A 19,375-nucleotide genomic window follows, 5' to 3' on the forward strand; every position below is an offset into this window, starting at 1 on the left:
ACACTGAAGAAAGGACACTTTGCTACAATGTAAAGTAGTGAGTGTACAGCTTGTATAACAGTGTAAATTTGCTGTCCCCTCAAAATAACCGCTGGCAACAAAAGTGAAAATGTCCAAATTGGGCCCAATTAGCCATTTTCCCTCCCCGGTGTCATGTGCCTCGTTAGTGTTAAAAGGTCTCAGGTGTGAATGGGGAGCAGGTGTGTTAAATTTGGTGTCATCGCTCTCACACTCCCTCATACTGACTGGTCACTGGAAGTTCAACATGGCACCTCATGACAAATAACTCTCTGAGGATCTGAAAAAAAGAATTGTTGCTCTACATAAAGATGGCCTGGGCTATAATAAGATTGCCAAGGCCCACTTTTGTGATATACTGTATATACTAGGGCGGTGTCAATGAAAGGCCCAAAGAATTGTCAAAGATTCTAGTCATAGACTGTCCTCTCTGCTACCGCATGGCAAGCGGTACAGGAGCTGCCAAGTCTGTATATAGCCTCATTATTATGTCATTTAATTGTGTTACTTTTTATTTTTTACTTTAGTTTGTTTATTACTTTAGTTTAATATTTATTTAGTAAATATTTTTCTTCACTCCATTTCTTGAACTGCATTGTTGGTTAAGGGCTTGTAAGTAAGCATTTCACGGTAAGGTCTACTACACCTGTTGTATTCGACGCATGCGACAAATAAAATTTGATTTGGCATTTCTGCAGCATTGAAGGCCCCCAAGAACACAGCGGCCTCCATCATTCTTAAAGGGAAGAGGTTTGGAACCACCAAGACTCGTCCCAGAGCTGGCCGCCCAGCCAAACTGAGAAATCGGGGAGAAGGGCTTTGGTCAGGGAGGTGACCAAGAAATTGATGGTCTGTCTGATGGAGCTCCAGAGTTCCTCTGTGGAGATGGGAGAATCTTCCAGAAGGACAACCATCTCTGCAGCACTCCACCAATCAGTCCTTAATGGTACAGTGGCCAGATGGAAGCCACTCCTCAGTAAAAGGCACATGACAGCCCCCTTGGAGTTTGCCAAAAGGCACCTAAAGACTCTCAGACCATGAGAAAGAAGATTCTCTGGTCTGATGAAACCAAGATTGAACTCTCTGGCCTGAATGCCAAGTGCCACATCTGGATAAAACCTGGCACCATCCCTATGGTGAAACATAGTGGTGGCAGCATCATGCTATGGGGATGTAATTCAGCGGCAGGGACTGTGAAACTAGTCAGGATCGAGGGAAAGATGAACGGAGCAAAATATAGAGAGATCTTTGATGAAAACTTGCTCCAGAGCGCTCAGGACCTCAGACTGGGGCAAAGGTTCACCTTCCAACAGAACAACGACCATAAGCACACAGCCAAGACAATGCAGGAGTGGCTTCGGGACAAGTCTCCGAATGTCCTTGAGTGGGCCAGTCAGGACTTGAACCAGATCAAACATCTCTGGAGAGACCTGAAAAATATATTTTCAGCGACGCTCCCCATCCGACCTGGCAGAGCTTGAGGGGATCTGCAGAGAATAATGGGAGAAACTCCCCAAATACAGGTGTGCCATGCTTGTAGCGTCATATTGAAGAAGACTTGAGGCTGTAATCGCTGCCAAATGTGTTTCAACAGAGTACTGAGTAAATGGTCTAAATACTTATGTAAATGTGATATGTCCGTTTAAAAAAAAATACATTTGCAAAAAAATAAATATATATATTTTTCATTATGGGGTATTGTGTGTAGATTGATGAGGGAAAAAAATGATTTAATCAATTTTTGAATGAGAATGCAACATAACAAAATGTGGAAAAGGTTAAGGGATCTGGATACTTTCCCGAATGCACTGTATACTTAACATGTAGTTAGTTTTAAGCAGTGGCGAAGCACGCACCCCCTCAACCACTGAGGCGGGGGTACACCCCACCACCAAAATTGGTATTGAAAATCACACCATCGGTATTTCGAAATACCGCAGTATATGGTAGAAATGGTATATTGCCCAAGAATAATGCAGCATGAGTGTGTAGCTAACAATGCAGCTCTGGCAATGAATGAGTAAGTGGAGAAGGTACTTTGATCTTCACGCTATAAAGTACAGAAGTTTCGGTATACCGTTCAACCTTAGCCTAAAGATTAGTACAGTACACACAAACAATTACCACACACACACACACACTTATATAGGCCTAGAGCCATCAGGGCCTATCGTGACAGACATCACAATCTATAAAAATGACTGTTCACTTCAATGTTCTTTTCTACTGCTCTTGTTGCTATGGATGTTGCTAACGAATGAGCGGTCCCTTTCATAAGGTATCCCATGTTGTGGGTAGAACACATCTGGTTGACATCACTATAAGCACATTACAGGGCTCATTTTTACCTCAGTTAAGAACAAATTCTTATTTTCAATGACAGCCTAAGAATAGTGGGTTAACAGATTTTGACCTTGTCAGCTCAGGGATTCGATCTTGCAACTTTCCGTCCAACGCTCTAACCACTAGGCTATCTGCCACCCCACTCATTTAACCAGTGAGCGTGGCAAATTAAAAAGAGCTCCTTGTCATGTGCCACACCACTGGGAAGACAAGGAGAAAACCGCTCTACTTAAACACTTCCTACTTCCTGCTCAACTCAACTAGTGTATTAAGGGGTGTAATAACTAGGGGTGTATTAACTACCCTGCAGCAGCCCTCAAGTCACTACTGTTCAAACAATCAGGGTAGTCAGGGTGGCCTGAGTCTGATCACATAACATTGGCTGCCATTTTCTGTTAATTTCCTGGCGATTCTACAACCCAGCAGGTAACCTACTGCATACGGCCGTAAGGGGATATAGAGGAAGCTACCTACGTTAACCACAACCACAACCCCAGCCACCCAACCAGCTAGACAGGGGTAGTGGTGGTGCTGGATGTAGTGCAGAGGGAAGATCTCTGTGGAAGCTTGTGATCACTACATTTACTAGGCCTGAGCTCAATCCACTACTGATTGTTAGTGTACACTCAGAAATGCCGATTTTATAGAGACAGAAGACGCGGGTGGGGTTGGCGCGTCACTCAGCAGCAGCAGGTATGCATCACAAATTCCCTTGATAGTGCACTACTTTTTTAACAAGGTTCAATGGGCCCATTATAAAGTAGTGTATGAATAAGGGAATAGGGTTCTATTTGGGACGCATCCCCGAAATACAATCCTCCACTGATTCAGGTTAAGAGGATAGAAATGATTTTCAAATAGCCAGTTAACAACGCATTACAGCATATAGAGAGCTGAGATGTTGAGCTGTGATAACCTGATAATGCCCGGGCCCACACATGCATCCTTCGGTCTAACAGCGGCAGGGCTGCGTGACAAACACAGGCATCACTCAACCTGTGGCCCTGTGGCTAAGTGGAGGGCCCGAATGGAAGAGGAGCTCTCGATGCATCAATCTGCGCTTTGAGGTTATTAGCCCTACACATGCCCGATATTCAGGCCCTACCCTACCCAGGCCTGACCCTACCCATGCCCGACATTCAGGCCCAACCCTACCCAGGCCCGACCCTACCCAGGCCCGATTGCTTCTGCCAAATTTAAAGCCCTGCCTGAAACCCAAAATCAGAAATAACTGTCACTCGCTCCAAGCATGCAGGCAGCTCCGTATGTGCAGGCACTCGCTCCATGCGTGCAGGCAGCTCGCTCTGCATGCACTCTGCTCATGTTGACTCTGAGTCAGTGAGTAGCCATAGCAACGGCTCAGGCTGCTCTTGGCTGCTCTGCTCAACGTAGAAAGGAGAGAGCAGTGAGCTGTAAGCTACTTTTCATCACAGAAAAAACTCAAGCAACATTATTTTCTGTGAAATAATCTCTCCTGTCTTATATTTGACGAGGTTGAAGCACTTCTGACACCACATTATGATCTTAGTCAGATGTGACTGTACTGTGCAGCAGAGCATGAGCAAATGGCTCAGCTTCAAAATGTTAGTGATCAATTTAGTGATACCCGAGGCCTACCAGTAGCCTAGTTATTGATGAAACAAACAGCCCCCATCCAGCCCTAACTCGATGTAGTGTTGGGGCCCGTCAGGCTCAGGTCAAATAGCAGAGCTCTACCACAGAGGGTGTGGGTGCAGTGTGTGTGTGTGTGTGTGTGTGTGTGTGTGTGTGTGTGTGTGTGTGTGTGTATGTGTGGCCCAGGGGACTACTGAGTGTGACTGCCCTGCTCAGCCTCCATCTCCAACCGGTTAATTAAATCAGCCATTTGGACCTGGTTAGCTGCCTGCCTCCCTCCACTCTACTCTGCTTCACACAACATACTGTATTACAGCCTTAACTGGTGGAGCCCAGATTGTTTTCTATGACGCTGCATGGGGCATCCTGAGGAAACAGGATAGGGCAGGGTACCCCTGGACTCAGTCAAACTACATGATGGACAGATTCTCAGAGGAGGAGAGCTTGGACCGAACTGTATATGGATGAGTCTTTCATTCAGCCATTAAGCCTTTTCATCGTTTGCTCAATTGATGACCCAGGCAGACTGGATTTTGTAAACCATACAGGATGGACAGGCAGAGCAACACACATACACATCATTACAACATCAATCAATCAATACACACACTAACACAAACTCCCCGGCCCAGCCAGGCACTCACCCTCTCTAGGTCCTGGCGTAGGTGTGTGAACAGTTTGAGGCGTCGGTACAGCACGTCCTGCTCCTGCTGAGCCAGGTTATCTACCTCGTCTCTTTTCAGTGTCACCAGCGGACGGTTGAAGTTGGACTTCCTCCTCAGCTTCCAGAACTGGTACAGGAAGTCCACGTGGGCGTCCGGCAGGCCCAGGCTCTCCGCCACGTCTTTGGGGTCCACCAGGCAGTAGAACTCGTCCTCCAGCTCCTGTAGTTTCTGTTTGCGCTGGCTGGCCTTCTCCCTTTCCATCTGGTCTCGGTCTGGACGCTCCACAGGTGGCAGCTCGCTGGCCGCTTGGTGGTGTTCCGGCCCGGCGTTGACTCTGTGCTCGTTGCCGTGTCCGGCCCAGTCCGTTTTACTGCTGGCACCAGCGCAGTGGGCGCCGTTGGTGTGGTTACTGTTACCAGTCATGGTGTTGGTGTGGCTACTGTTGCCGGCGACAGCGGCAGCGTGGTTACTGTTGCCGGTAGTGCTGCTGTGCTCCAGGCAGTATGATTTGAAGCGCACCTCGTCGTTCTCAGCCAGGATGGTACGCATCTCCAGGCCGTGGTCAAACGAGCAGGTCACATGGAAGGCCACAATACAGGAGGGCATGGAGCACTGGGGAAGGAGGGAGGAGAGTTACATATTTACATACGAGTCACATCAACACGGCTTAAGAGTTGTTAAACACATAAAAATGACAAGGTACACAGTCACAACAATAGTTTTTCTCTGATGATGTTTGCCTCACACAAACAGAAACGTGTTAATGATTGCTAAGCAACACTGTCACAACTCCTTCCTCTGCCACCACAGTACACGTGACAAAGAATGTGTCCAGAGAAATGTCTGTTCTGGAAAACTTCTTCTAACGGTCTGCCTCTGTCTGGTCTAACCCAGACAGACAGGCGCTCTTGTCCTGTGGGCAACACGGTCAAAACAAACATTGGTTCCCATATTGTCACAACCCCTGATCTGTCTGTACCTCCCTCATAAAAACCAGTCTAAATCAAACCTCTGTTCTTGCCTTTCCTCAGGCCTATCCATTTCAAAACTCAGACTGGTCCCATGACGTGATGGGGGAGGAGGGATGGGGGTGAAGGAGGGATGAGAGGAGGAAGGATTGGGGTGAAGGAGGGATAGGGGAGGAGGGATGGGGGGAGGAAGGATGAGAGGAGGAAGGATTGGGGTGAAGGAGGGATAGGGGAGGAGGGATAGGGGAGGAAGGATTGGGGTGAAGGAGGGATGGGGGAAGGAGGGATAGGGGAGGAGGAGGGATGGGGGGAGGAGGGATGGGGGAGGAAGGATGGGGGTGAAGGAGGGATGGGAGTGAAGGAGGGATGGGAGTGAAGGAGGGATGGGAGTGAAGGAGGGATGGGAGTGAAGGAGGGATGGGAGTGAAGGAGGGATGGGAGTGAAGGAGGGATGGGAGGAAGGAGGGATGGGAGTGAAGGAGGGATGGGAGGAAGGAGGGATGGGGGAGGAAGGATGACAGGGGGTGAAGGAGGGGATGGGGGGGAGGAGGGATGGGGGGGAGGAATGGATGGGGGAGGAGGGATGGGGGAGGAAGGATGGGGGTGAAGGAGGGATGGGAGTGAAGGAGGGATGGGAGTGAAGGAGGGATGGGAGTGAAGGAGGGATGGGAGTGAAGGAGGGATGGGAGTGAAGGAGGGATGGGAGTGAAGGAGGGATGGGAGGAAGGAGGGATGGGAGTGAAGGAGGGATGGGAGGAAGGAGGGATGGGGGAGGAAGGATGGGGGTGAAGGAGGGATGGGGAGGAGGGAAGGGAGGCTAGTAGTGTTTTCCATTCCATCAGAGAGGCCTACATTTTCTAAGGGCCTGGGATGACAATGACGAGCATGCTCAAGGACTGCGTCCCAAATGGTACTCTTTATAGTGCACTACAGAGGCCAAACTCACAATGTAGTGCACTATGCAGGGATTAGGATGCCATTTATGACATCTGTCTCTTTCCTTCGCTCTCTACATAGGCAGAGAGGAGCCCACTTTGCTCCGACTCAGTCCTCTTCCCATTCCAAAGCATTCTTTCTCACCATCTCTCCCTCCCCCCAGCACAGTAGAATATCCCACTTATCTCAGTAGCTGTCTCTCCTGAGGGTTTGGAGCCCCTCCGGTTCTGTCTGCCATGACGAGGAGAGAGAAGCCACAACTGGAAATCACTATTCCTCAACTCTTCAGCCTGCAGCTTGGTAATGCCCTCAATAGCAGCTCCCCACACTGACTAGCATTGTCTGGCCGCCAGACATTAAATGGAAGTGGTTCTCTCCAGTCCAAATATATGACAGTCTGTCTGGTGGATAGAGGATACTGATACTGTACACGCTCCGATGCTTTACTGCCAACTCACTAGACCTCATCACCTTAATGCCAACGTTATGGGAGTACCAGATCCTTAGTGTAGATCCCAAAAGGCACTATATTCCCTATATTGTACACTAATTAAAGCAGCCATCAGGGACACATTATTGATGAGCTACATCATAACTTATTAGTACATGAATCAAATAATCCACCAATAAAACATGAAATCATAATTTGTCACAGTGATTCAACACGTGTGGTTAGTTAGTGCAACCGGTTTCAGTTGTTTGGTGTCAAACGAGCACAGCTTGACATCAGAGGACGTGCTGATTCTTTCTGCGCAACATCACCTGCTATCTCTCTAAGTCCTATGTGTTTACGCCAAACGTACTGGTATTTTAATATGAACAGTATATGACGATATGTGCCGCTAATGAGGAACTCATTTTCACACCTTCAGGGCATCTTTAACAGCCGAAGGAGCACTGGCACACTAAAATGAAAAAGTGTTACTGGAGTGTGAGTGTTAAGTATCGTGATATCGTATTGTGAGGTCCCTGGCTATTCCTATCCCTAGTGTGTGTGTGTGTGTGTATGTATATCTCACCTGTATGCAGGTGCCAGTGTGTTCTCGACACAGGCTGCAGGACAGGGCCCAGCGGCTGGCGGGAATGTGGGACACCTTAGTAATGGGCTCCATCTTCTCTGGACAGCCTATACTCACCTGGATACAACACACACACACACACACACACAATGTCAACAAAGATGTGTCTTACGAGACGTTCATACAGACAGTCACATCACGTACATGTATAGGGTTACCAGAGGAGTGTTTATAGAGTTTGTATAGATACTTATCAGGCACTGTGGTTCAGACTTTAATACAGATTGTAAGCAGTTCTTCTCCTGAATCGATTGAATTTCATGTTTTCCTTATATAGTCTATATGACCATCAGGATAAAGACGGCATTCTGCATGCTGAGTATTTCTAGACCCAGTACTGTGCTCTCTTGAAGTGTCTTTCCCTTCCCGGACAGGCTCCGATATTCATTCCCCCACATTCATATTCCTCACTCTAAAAATACTTTCTGTAAGCCTCACCCCTCATGTCAAATCAAATCAAATGTATTTATAAAGCTCTTCTTACATCAGCTGACATCTCAAAGTGCTGTACAGAAACCCAGCTTAAAATCCCAAACAGCAAGCAATGCAGGTGTAGAAGCACACCCAGCCCTAATAACATCCAGACATTCCTGACATTCTCTCCTCTCCCTGACATTCCTGACATCCTCCATCCCCTCCTCTCCCTGACATTCCTGACATCCTCTCCTCTCCTCTCCCTGACATCCTCCATCCTCTCCTCTCCCTGACATTCCTGACATCCTCCATCCCCTCCCTCCATCCCCTCCTCTCCCTGACATTCCTGACATCCTCTCCTCTCCTCTCTCTGACATCCTCCATCTCCACCTCCTCTCCCTTACAATCCTGAAATCCTCCATCCCCTCCTCTCCCTGACAATCCATGAAATGCTGTGTGAATTCTCCCCATTCTGACTGCAACCATTGAACCAGGCATTTCACACTGAGTGGAGGACTGTGATCCCTCGCTCCGCGCAGGCAGCACCCTAATTCCTTTCCCTGCCTCACTTTTGTCCTCTCTTGATTAGAATATCCAAGCGTTTTCAGCTTTAAAGAACTGTCTCTCTTTTGGAGTGTGCCTTTCTGTGTGTTTGTTTGTCTTTGAGTGTGTGTGTGACTTTCTCTGAGTGTGTGTTTGTGTATGTGTGTGAGACTTTCTCTGAGTGTGCGTATGTGTGTTTGTGGTGCTTGTCAAATCACTCCTTCCGCTCATCCCGGCTCCAATTAGTTTATATTTCCAAAAAGCTTTCATTTAAAGTGACAATTGGAAATGAGGATGAAATCAAATGAAAAGGCAGACATTTAAGTTGACCTTTTTTATGAGGGGGTTTGGAGGGCTGCTGAGAGAGTCACAGAGCCACAGGGAGGGAGGTTAGTGCTTTTGAAGACTAAGTGAGAAACATGTGATTCTGGGTGACAACATAAGGTTGCCTGTTTCCAACATTAGGAATGTTTCCCTTGAGGAAATTCAGTCCACTTCATGTTCTTTCCTTGCTACGATACCTCTGAGTATCGCCATACTGGTATTGTGACAACCATAAAACAAACACAGAACAATAACAACTAGTTCTATCAAGGGTGACAAAATACAAGTATTACTAAAAGGTTTCAGGACCCCGAACGACACTGCATTAACTGGGATCTAAGCTCTTAACGCCGGTTTGAGAAGCAGAACAAAGAGCATGTTAGTCATAATGTCCCCGTAATGTTGATGCTCAAGGTGTGTGTGTGTGTGCTTGTCTGTTTGGAAGTGGGAGTGTGTGTATCTGCATATATGTGAATCATTGCTGGATCTAGAGTTTCTGGGTTTGAGTCCAGGCTCTGTCCCAACCGGCCGTGACCCGGAGACACATGGGGCGGCACATAATTGGCCCAGCGTCGTCCGGGTTAGGGGAGGGTTTGGCCGGCAGGGATGTTCTTGTCCCATTGTGCACTAGTGACTCCTGTGGCAGGCCGGGCACAGTGCACGCCGACATGGTTGCCAGGTGCACAGTGTTTCCTCCGACACATTGGTGCGGCTGGCTTCCGGGGTAAGTGGGCATTGAGTCAAGAAGCAGTGCGGCTTCTGCAAAGCCATAGCCAATCAAAAAATAACATAATAATAGTCGTAGGAAAGGTTTTCATCTTTAGCTCACAAGTGTCTGTAATAAAGCCCATTTGTGGGAGAAATTCATTCTGAATGGCTGGACCTGGCTCACAAGTGGGTAGGCCTATGCCCTCCCAGGCCCATCCATGGCTGTGTCCCTGCCAAGTCATGAGAAATCCATTGATTATGGCCTAATTGATTTATTTCAAATGACTGATTTCCTTATATGAACTGTAACTCATCAAAATCTTTGAAATTGTTGCATGTTGTGTTTATATTTCTGTTCAGTATATCTGACTTGTCTAGTTAAATAAAGGTTAAATATATACACATATATTTTAAATTAATAAACCCATATTAATTACACTTTGGATGGTGTATCAATACAACCAGTCACTACAACAGATACAGGCCTCCTTCATAAGTCAGTTGCTGAAGAGGAAGGAAACCATGAAGCCAATGGTGACTTAAAATGTTCAGCGTTTAATGGCTGTGATAGGAGAAAACTGACGATGGATCAACAACATTGTATTTACGCCACAATACTAACCTAATTGACAAAGTGAAAAGAAGGAAGCCTGTACAGAAAAAATATATTCCAAACATTCATCCTGTTTGCAATTAGGAACTAGTAAAATTGCTAAGAAATTAACTTTGTCCTGAATACAAAGCGTTATGTTTGGATCAAATCCAACAACACATTACTGAGTACCACACTTCTTATTTTCAAGCATGGTAGTGGCTGCATCATGTTATGGGTATGCTTGTCATCGGCAAGGACTGGGGAGTATTTTAGCTAAGCACAGGCAAAATTCTAGAGGAAAACCTGGTTCAGTCTTCTTTCGAACAGACACGGAGACAAATTCACCTTCAGCAGAACAATAACCTAAAACATAAAGTCAAACATACATTGGCGTTGCTTCCCAAGACGACATTAAATGTTCCTGAGTGGCCGAGTTACAGTTTGGAAAAAAATAAAAAATCTAATCAAATTTATTTGGTCACATCAGATGTTACTGCAAGTGTAGTGAAATGCTTGTGCTTCTAATTCTGACCATGAAGTAATATCTAACAAGTAATATAACCTAACAATTTTACAACAACTACCTTATACACACAAGTGTAAAGAAATTAATACGAATACGTACATAAAAATATATGAATGAGTGATGCTCGAACGGCATAGGCAAGATGCAGTAAATGGTATAGAGTACAGTATATACATATGAGATGAGTAATGTAGGGTATGTAAACATAACACAAAGTGGCATTGTTTAAAGTGGCTACTGATACATTTAATTACATCAACATGGCAAGATGCAGTAGATGGTATAGAGTACAGTATATACATATGAGATGAGAAATGTGGGGTATTTAAATATTATATAAAGAGGCTAGTGATAAATTGATTACATTATTAAAGTGGCAAGAGTTGAGTCAGTATGTTGGCAGCAGCCACTCAATGTTAGTGATGGCTGTTTAACAGTCTAATGGCCTTGAGATAGAAGCTGTTTTTCAGTCTCTCGGTCCCTGCTTTGATGCACCTGTACTGACCTCGCCTTCTGGATGATAGCGGGGTGAACAGGCAGTGGCTCGGGTGGTTGTAGTCCTTGATGATCTTTTTGGCCTTCCTGTGACATTGGGTCCTGTAGGTGTCCTGGAGGGCAGGTAGTTTGCACCCGGTGATGCGTTGTGCAGACCTCACTACCCTCTGGAGAGCCTTACGGTTATGGGCGGAGCAGTTGCCGTACCAGGCGGTGATACAGCCCGACAGGATGCTTTCGATTGTGCATCTGTAAAAGTTTGTGTGTTTTTGGAGACAAGCTGAATTTCTTCAGCCTCCTGAGGTTGAAGAGGCGCTGCTGCGCCTTCTTCACCATGCTGTCTGTGTGGGTGGACCATTTGAGTTTGAGGATCAGCAGGTTGGAGATGTTTTTACCTACCCTCACCACTTGGTGGTAGCCCGTCAGGAAGTCCAGGACCCAGTTGCACAGGGCAGGGTCGAGACCCAGGGTCTCGAGCTTAATGACGAGTTTGGAGGGTACTATGGTGTTAAATGCTGAGCTGTAATCGATGAACAGCATTCTTACATAGGTATTCCTCTTGCCCAGATGGGTTAGGGCAGTGTGCAGTGTGATGGTGTTTGTGTCGTCTGTGGACCTATTGGGGCGGGAAACAAATTGGAGTGGGTCTAGGGTGTCAGGTAGGGTGGAGGTGATATGGTCCTTGACTAGTCTCTCAAAGCACTTAATGATGACGGAAGTGAGTGCTACGGGGCGGTAGTCGTTTAGCTCAGTTACCTTAGCTTTCTTGGGAACGGGAACAATGGTGGCCCTCTTGAAGCATCTGGGAACAGCAGACTGGGATAAGAATTGATTGAGTATGTCTGTAAACACACCAGCCAGCTGGTCTGCGCATGCTCTGAGAACATGGCCGGGGATGGCGTCTGGGCCTGAATCCTTGCGAGGATTAACACGTTTAAATGTTTTACTCACGTTGGCTGCAGTAAAGGAGAGTCCGCAGGTTTTGGTAGCGGGCCGTGTCAGTGGCACTGTATTGTCCTCAAAGCGAGCAAAAAAGTTGTTTTGTCTGTCTGGGAGCAAGGCATCGTGGTCCGCGAAGGGGCTGGTTTATCTTTTGAAGAAGTCCGTGATTGACTGTAGACCCTGCCACATACCTCGTGTCTGAGCCGTTGAATTGTGACTCCACTTTGTCTCTATACTGACGCTTAGCTTGTTTGATTGCCTTGCGGAGGGAATCGCTACACTGTTTGTATTTGGTCATGTTTCCGGTCACCCTGATTAAAAACAGTGGTTCGCGCTTTCAGTTATGCGCGAATGCTGCCATCAATCCACAGTTTCTGGTTGGGGAATGTTTTAATAGACACTGTGGGTACAACATCACCGATGAACTTGCTAATAAACTCGCTCACTGAATCAGCGTATTCGTCAATGTTGTTGTTCGCCGCAATGCGGAACATATCCCAGTCCACGTGATCGAAGCAATCTTGAAGTGTGGAATCCGATTGGTAGGACCATCGTTGAACAGACCTGAGCGCGGGTGCTTCCTGTTTTAGTTTCTGTCTATAGGCTGGGAGCAACAAAATGGAGTTGTGGTCAGCTTTTCCGAAAGGAGGGCAGGGGAGGGCCTTATATGTGTCGCGGATGTTAGAATAACATTGATCTAGGGTTTTCCCAGCCCTGGTAGCACAATCGATACGCTGATAGAATTTGGGGAGCCTTGTTTTCAGATTAGCCTTGTTAAAATCCCCAGCTACAATAAAAGCAGCCTCAGGATATGTGTTTTCCAGTTTACATAGGGTCGAATGAAATCCTTTCTGGGCCGTTGATGTGTCTGCTTGGGGGGGGGAATGTACCCGACTGTGATTATGATCGAAGAGAATTATCTTGGTAGATAGTGCGGTCAGCATTTGATTGTGAGGAATTCCAAGTCAGGTGAACAAAAGGACTTGAGAACCTGTATGTTGTTATGATCACACCACGACTCGTTAATCATAAGACATACACCCCCGCCCTTCTTACCAGAGAGATGCTTGTTTCTGTCGGCACGATGCGTGAAGAAACCAGGAGGCTGTACCGACTCCGATAGTGTGTCTCGAGTGAGCCATGTTTCCGTGAAACAAAGAACGTCACAGTCTCTGATGTCTCTCTGGAATGCTACCCTTGCTCGGATTTCGTCTACCTTGTTGTCAAGAGACTGGACATTGGCGAGTAGTATGCTCGGGAGCTGTGCGCGATGTGCCCGTCTACAGAGCCTGACCAGAAGACCGCTCCGTCTGCCCCTTCTACGGCGCCGTTGTTTTGGGTCGCCGGCTGGGATCCAATCCATTGTTCTGAGTGTTAGGCCAAACAGAGGATCCGCTTCGGGAAAGTCGTATTCCTGGTCGTAATGTTGGTGAGTTGATGTTGGTCTTACAGTGCCTTGCGAAAGTATTCGGCCCCCCTTGAACTTTGCGACCTTTTGCCACATTTCAGGCTTCAAAAATAAAGATATAAAACTGTATTTTTTTGTGAAGAATCAACAACAAGTGGGACACAATCATGAAGTGGAACGACATTTATTGGATATTTCAAACTTTTTTAACAAATCAAAAACTGAAAATTGGGCGTGCAAAATTATTCAGCCCCTTTACTTTCAGTGCAGCAAACTCGCTCCAGAAGTTCAGTGAGGATCTCTGAATGATCCAATGTTGACCTAAATGACTAATGATGATAAATACAATCCACCTGTGTGTAATCAAGTCTCCGTATAAATCCACCTGCACTGTGATAGTCTCAGAGGTCCGTTAAAAGCGCAGAGAGCATCATGAAGAACAAGGAACACACCAGGCAGGTCCGAGATACTGTTGTGAAGAAGTTTAAAGCCGGATTTGGAAACAAAAAGATTTCCCAAGCTTTAAACATCCCAAGGAGCACTGTGCAAGCGATAATATTGAAATGGAAGGAGTATCAGACCACTGCAAATCTACCAAGACCTGGCCGTCCCTCTAAACTTTCAGCTCATACAAGGAGAAGACTGATCAGAGATGCAGCCAAGAGGCCCATGATCACTCTGGATGAACTGCAGAAATCTACAGCTGAGGTGGAGACTCTGTCCATAGGACAACAATCAGTCGTATATTGCACAAATCTGGCCTTTATGGAAGAGTGGCAAGAAGAAAGCCATTTCTTAAAGATATCCATAAAAAGTGTTGTTTAAAGGTTGCCACAAGCCATCTGGGAGACACACACCAAACATGTGGAAGAAGGTGCTCTGGTCAGATGAAACCAAAATTGAACTTTTTGGCAACAATGCAAAACGTTATGTTTGGCGTAAAAGCAACACAGCTCATCACCATGAAACACACCATCCCCACTGTCAAACATGGTGGTGGCAGCATCATGGTTTGGGCCTGAATTTCTTCAGCAGGGACAGGGAATATGGTTAAAATTGATGGGAAGATGGATGGAGCCAAATACAGGACCATTCTGGAAGAAAACCCGATGGAGTCTGCAAAAGACCTGAGACTGGGACGGAGATTTGTCTTCCAACAAGACAATGATCCAAAACATAAAGCAAAATCTACAATGGAATGGTTCAAAAATAAACATATCCAGGTGTTAGAATGGCCAAGTCAAAGTCCAGACCTGAATCCAATCAAGAATCTGTGGAAAGAACTGAAAACTGCTGTTCACAAATGCTCTCCATCCAACCTCACTGAGCTCGAGCTGTTTTGCAAGGAGGAATGGAATTTTTTTTTCGGTCTCTCGATGTGCAAAACTGATAGAGACATACCCCAAGCGACTTACAGCTGTAATCGCAGCAAAAGGTGGCGCTACAAAGTATTAACTTAAGGGGGCTGAATAATTTTGCACGCCCAATTTTTCAGTTTTTGATTTGTTAAAAAAGTTTGAAATATCCAATAAATGTCGTTCCACTTCATGATTGTGTCCCACTTGTTGTTGATTCTTCACAAAAAAATACAGTTTTATATCTTTATGTTTGAAGGCTGAAATGTGGCAAAAGGTCGCAAAGTTCAAGGGCGCCGAATACTTTCGCAAGGCACTGTATATCCAATAGTTCCTCCCTACTGTATGTAATTCAATTAAAATCGACTTCTATGGCAAGACTTGAAAACGGCTGTCTAGCAATGATCAACAACCAGCTTGACAGAGCTTAAAGCCAGACTCAGTAAGTGGACCAGACTACGTCAGTTTGTTTATATTAATGATTTGTTATGTTGGGGTGAAATAACAAATCAATGGAAAGTGTTTGTCAGACGTACAAAAAAAGGGATCCTGACTGGCGCAGCGGTCTAGAGGCGTCACTACAGACCCGGGTTCGATCCCGGGCTGTATCACAACCGGCCGTGATCGGGAGTCCCACAGGGAGGCGCACAATTGGCCCAGAGTCGGCCGGTTTAGGGGAGGGTTTAGTCGGGGTCGGCCGTCATTGTAAATAAGAATTTGTTCTTAACTGACCTGCCTAGTTAAATAAAGGTTAAATAAAAAAATGTTAAATACTATATTTTGCACTTCCGAGTCTTGCTTTGAGGATTTTTTTTCAAGAACAATATGAACATGTTGTGCAGAGCTCTTAGAGACTTATGCAGAAAGACTCACAGCTGTAATCGCTGCCAAAGGTGATTCTAAGATATATTGACTCAGGTGTGTCAGAAGTTTGGACAAACCTACTCATTCAAGGGTTTTTCTTTATTTGTACTATTTTCTACATTGTAGAATAATAGTGAAGACATCAAAACTATGAAATAACACATATGGAATCATGTTGTAAACCCAAAAAAAGTGTTAAACAAATCAAAATATTTATATTTGAGATTCTTCAAAGTAGCCACCCTTTGCCTCGATGACAGCTAAAGAAAAACCCTTGAATGAGTAGGTGTGTCCAAACTTTTGACTGGTACTGTATGTAAATGAGATATTTCTGTAATACATTTTCAATAGATTTGCGAAAAGTTCACTTTTTAATTATGGGTTATTGTGTGTAGATGGGTGAAAAAACAACAACATTTAATCCATTTTGAATTCAGGCTGTAACACAACAAAATGTGGAACAAGTCAAGGGGAATGAATACTTTCTGAAGGCACTGTATGTATGTGTGCGTGCTTGAGTGTGTGTGGGGTGCACATATGTGTGTGTGTCCAGTGGGCTCACCTCAGGGATCCATAAGGCACAGCTGACATGGACCCACTTGGTTCCACTGCGGGTGGGCTTCAGGGCTCCGCCTCTCTTGGGGCACAGCAGGCATTTGGGTTGCACCCCTAGGGCACAGGTTCGGCACAGCCAGCTCCCCTGTGGGACCTTCAGGATCCCATAACACGCCTGGGGAGAGACAGAGGGGTGAGGGAGGAAAAGGAGAGAGGAGGAGGAGAAAGAGAAGGAGAGGGGGGAGGAGACAGAGGAGAGAGGGGAAGGAGACAGAGGAGAGAGAGGGAGAGGGTGGGGAGAGGGAGGAGAGAGAGGAGAGAGAGGAGATGAGAGAGGGGGAGGAGACAGGAGAAAGGGGGAGGAGACAGGAGAAAGGGGGAGGAGACAGGAGAGGAGATGGAGAGGAGGGAGGAAAGTGAAGAGGAGAGGCAGGGGAAGGAAAAAGGGACGAGGAACTATTTTCAAACATTTCAAAACAGCGTTGAACAGAGGAGGTTGACAGAGTATGACTGCCAGAGAATTGTGAAACCAATTAACGTCATTACACCCAATAAAAAAACAGCAGCCTGAAAAACTAAAACGAGGTCGATGGGTCTATTTCTTGGATGTATTTTTCTTACTGTTTATAATTGTCAAAAACTCAGAATAATATTTTAATTCCAATAACAGGGATATTTTTTATTTAACAAGTCAGTTAAGAACAAATTCTTATTTACAATGATGGCCTATTTTCTGTAAGATCTGACAGTTGGGAGGTAAGGAGTCAAAGGAAGAAGAGTATAGTATCCAGTTTCTCCACGTAACTATAAACAATCCCCAATTAACACCTTTGTCCTTCTTGTAATGACCCCAAAGAACTACAAATCCCACCATCCCCAATCGCCCCCTGATCCCAAACAAAACACCCTCAATACGACCAAAACAGACTTTCCCCTCTATTCACTTACACCCTCTTCCAACGAGAAGACACTGTTAACACCCGAGAGCATCTACTTGTCCCGTCCTCTTCACCCAGCAAAACATCCCACCTCCACCGCCACCCCTCCCTGTACCTGATGTACGCAGATGTTGCACTTGTCACAGAAGACCATCTCGTTCCCATCCTCTCCCTCTGGGGACCGGCACACGTCACACACCACATCCTCGTCGTACTCGATGCCCAGGCCCTCCTCCTTCTCGATGGCCTGCTGCATGTTCTCCTCACACTGGCTCTCCAGCTCCACCAGCACACGCTCCATGGTCAGCTCGTCCAGCTCCGGCAGCGCTGAGGGAGGGAGGGAAGGAGAGAGAGGTGGGTCAGTGTCAGACACTGGGTTGGGACATGGGTCAGAGTCGGTCTATTATATGTTTGGGAAAGAAGGACAGAGCGTCTAGTTAAGAGTCACAGCTAGTCACATGGCTAGCTGTAACCCTTATCACCTATGGAAATCTATATCTGATTGACATGTGTCTTGCGCTGTGTCTCTTTCATTTCTCATTCGTTTGCTGAACATTTTGTACTATTAAACCCTGGCAATAAATGTATCTTGTACGTCAAATTGCCACAAACAAAAGCAACTGTCAATGTGTCAGAACAAGGCTGCAATCTGATCTTTTGTCACTTAACTTATCTTTTGACCAATCAGATCAAATGATTTGGCAATAAATTGGGCCAAAGATCCGAATCGGGCTGCCTGTGTAAATGAGCCAAAATCTTATAAGTACTGGTAAAAGGCCTGTCATGGATTACATTCAGTATATTTTTTGTACTTAATGATATCCGATCTTCAACCAAAATCTAATATTAGATAAAAGGAACCTAAGTTTTACAAACAACCAAAAAAATAGACACTAATTGTATTTATTTAACAAAGTTATGCAATACCCAATTCCGCTGTGTGAAAAAGTAATTGCCTCCTGACACTCAATAACTGGTTGTGCCAGCTACGATGACTGCAACCAAATGCTTCCTGTAGTTGTGGACGATATCTAATGAGCTAGAGTATCTCATGATAAGCTGTAGACCACACTATCTACCTAGAGAGTATTCATCTGTATTTTTCATAGCTGTCTACATAATCTTTGGTGACTTTAATATTCACATGGAAAAGTCCACAGACCCACTCCAAAAGGCTTTCGGAGCCATCATCGACTCAGTGGGTTTTGTCCAACATGTCTCTGGACCCACTCACTGTCACAGTCATACGCTGGACCTAGTTTTGTCCCATGAAATAAATGTTGTGGATCTTAATGTTTTTCCTCATAATCCTGGACTATCGGACCACCATTTTATTACGTTTGCAATTGCAACAAATAATCTGCTCAGACCCCAACCAAGGAACATAAAAAGTCGTGCTATAAATTCACAGACAACACAAAGATTCCTTGATGTCCTTCCAGATTCCCTCTGTCTACCCAAGGAAGCCAGAGGACAAAAATCAGTTAACCACCTAACTGAGGAACTCAATTTAACCTTGCGCAATACCCTAGATGCAATAGCACCCCTAAAAACTAAAAAAAATTCTCATAAGAAACTAGCTCCCTGGTACACAGAAAATACCCGAGCTCTGAAGCAAGCTTCCAGAAAATTGGAACGGAAATGGCGCCACACCAAACTGGAAGTCTTCCGACTAGCTTGGAAAGACAGTACCGTGCAGTACCGAAGAGCCCTTACTGCTGCTCGATCATCCTATTTTTCTAACTAAATTGAGGAAAATAAGAACAATCCGAAATTCCTTTTTGAATCTGTCGCAAAGCTAACTAAAAAGCACCATTCCCCAAGAGAGGATGACTTTCACTTTAGCAGTGATAAATTCATGAACTTCTTTGAGGAAAAGATTATGATTATTAGAAAGCAAATTACGGACTCCTCTTTAAATCTGCGTATTCCTTCAAAGCTCAGTTGTCCTGAGTCTGCACAACTCTGCCAGGACCTAGGATCAAGAGAGACGCTCAAGTGTTTTAGTACTATATCTCTTGACACAATGATGAAAATAATCATGGCCTCTAAACCTTCAAGCTGCATACTGGACCCTATTCCAAC

At 45.6% G+C, this 19,375-nt stretch overlaps 1 protein-coding gene across 1 annotated transcript in view; it reads right to left on the minus strand.

The window, feature by feature from the left end:
* The window catches only part of LOC135550942 (E3 ubiquitin-protein ligase Jade-2-like), a 121,823-nt gene that overhangs the window by 91,790 nt on the left and 10,658 nt on the right, over nt 1-19,375 (minus strand). The window contains exons 2-5 of the mRNA XM_064982227.1: nt 17,406-17,617; nt 16,360-16,527; nt 7,564-7,680; nt 4,620-5,252 (exon numbers count right to left, since the gene is read on the minus strand). Coding sequence (XP_064838299.1) covers nt 4,620-5,252; nt 7,564-7,680; nt 16,360-16,527; nt 17,406-17,617 — 1,130 coding nt within the window. The remainder of the gene's footprint in view (nt 1-4,619; nt 5,253-7,563; nt 7,681-16,359; nt 16,528-17,405; nt 17,618-19,375) is intronic.

This window comes from Oncorhynchus masou, chromosome 12 (genome assembly GCF_036934945.1).
Source record: "Oncorhynchus masou masou isolate Uvic2021 chromosome 12, UVic_Omas_1.1, whole genome shotgun sequence".
Classification (NCBI taxonomy): domain Eukaryota; kingdom Metazoa; phylum Chordata; class Actinopteri; order Salmoniformes; family Salmonidae; genus Oncorhynchus; species Oncorhynchus masou.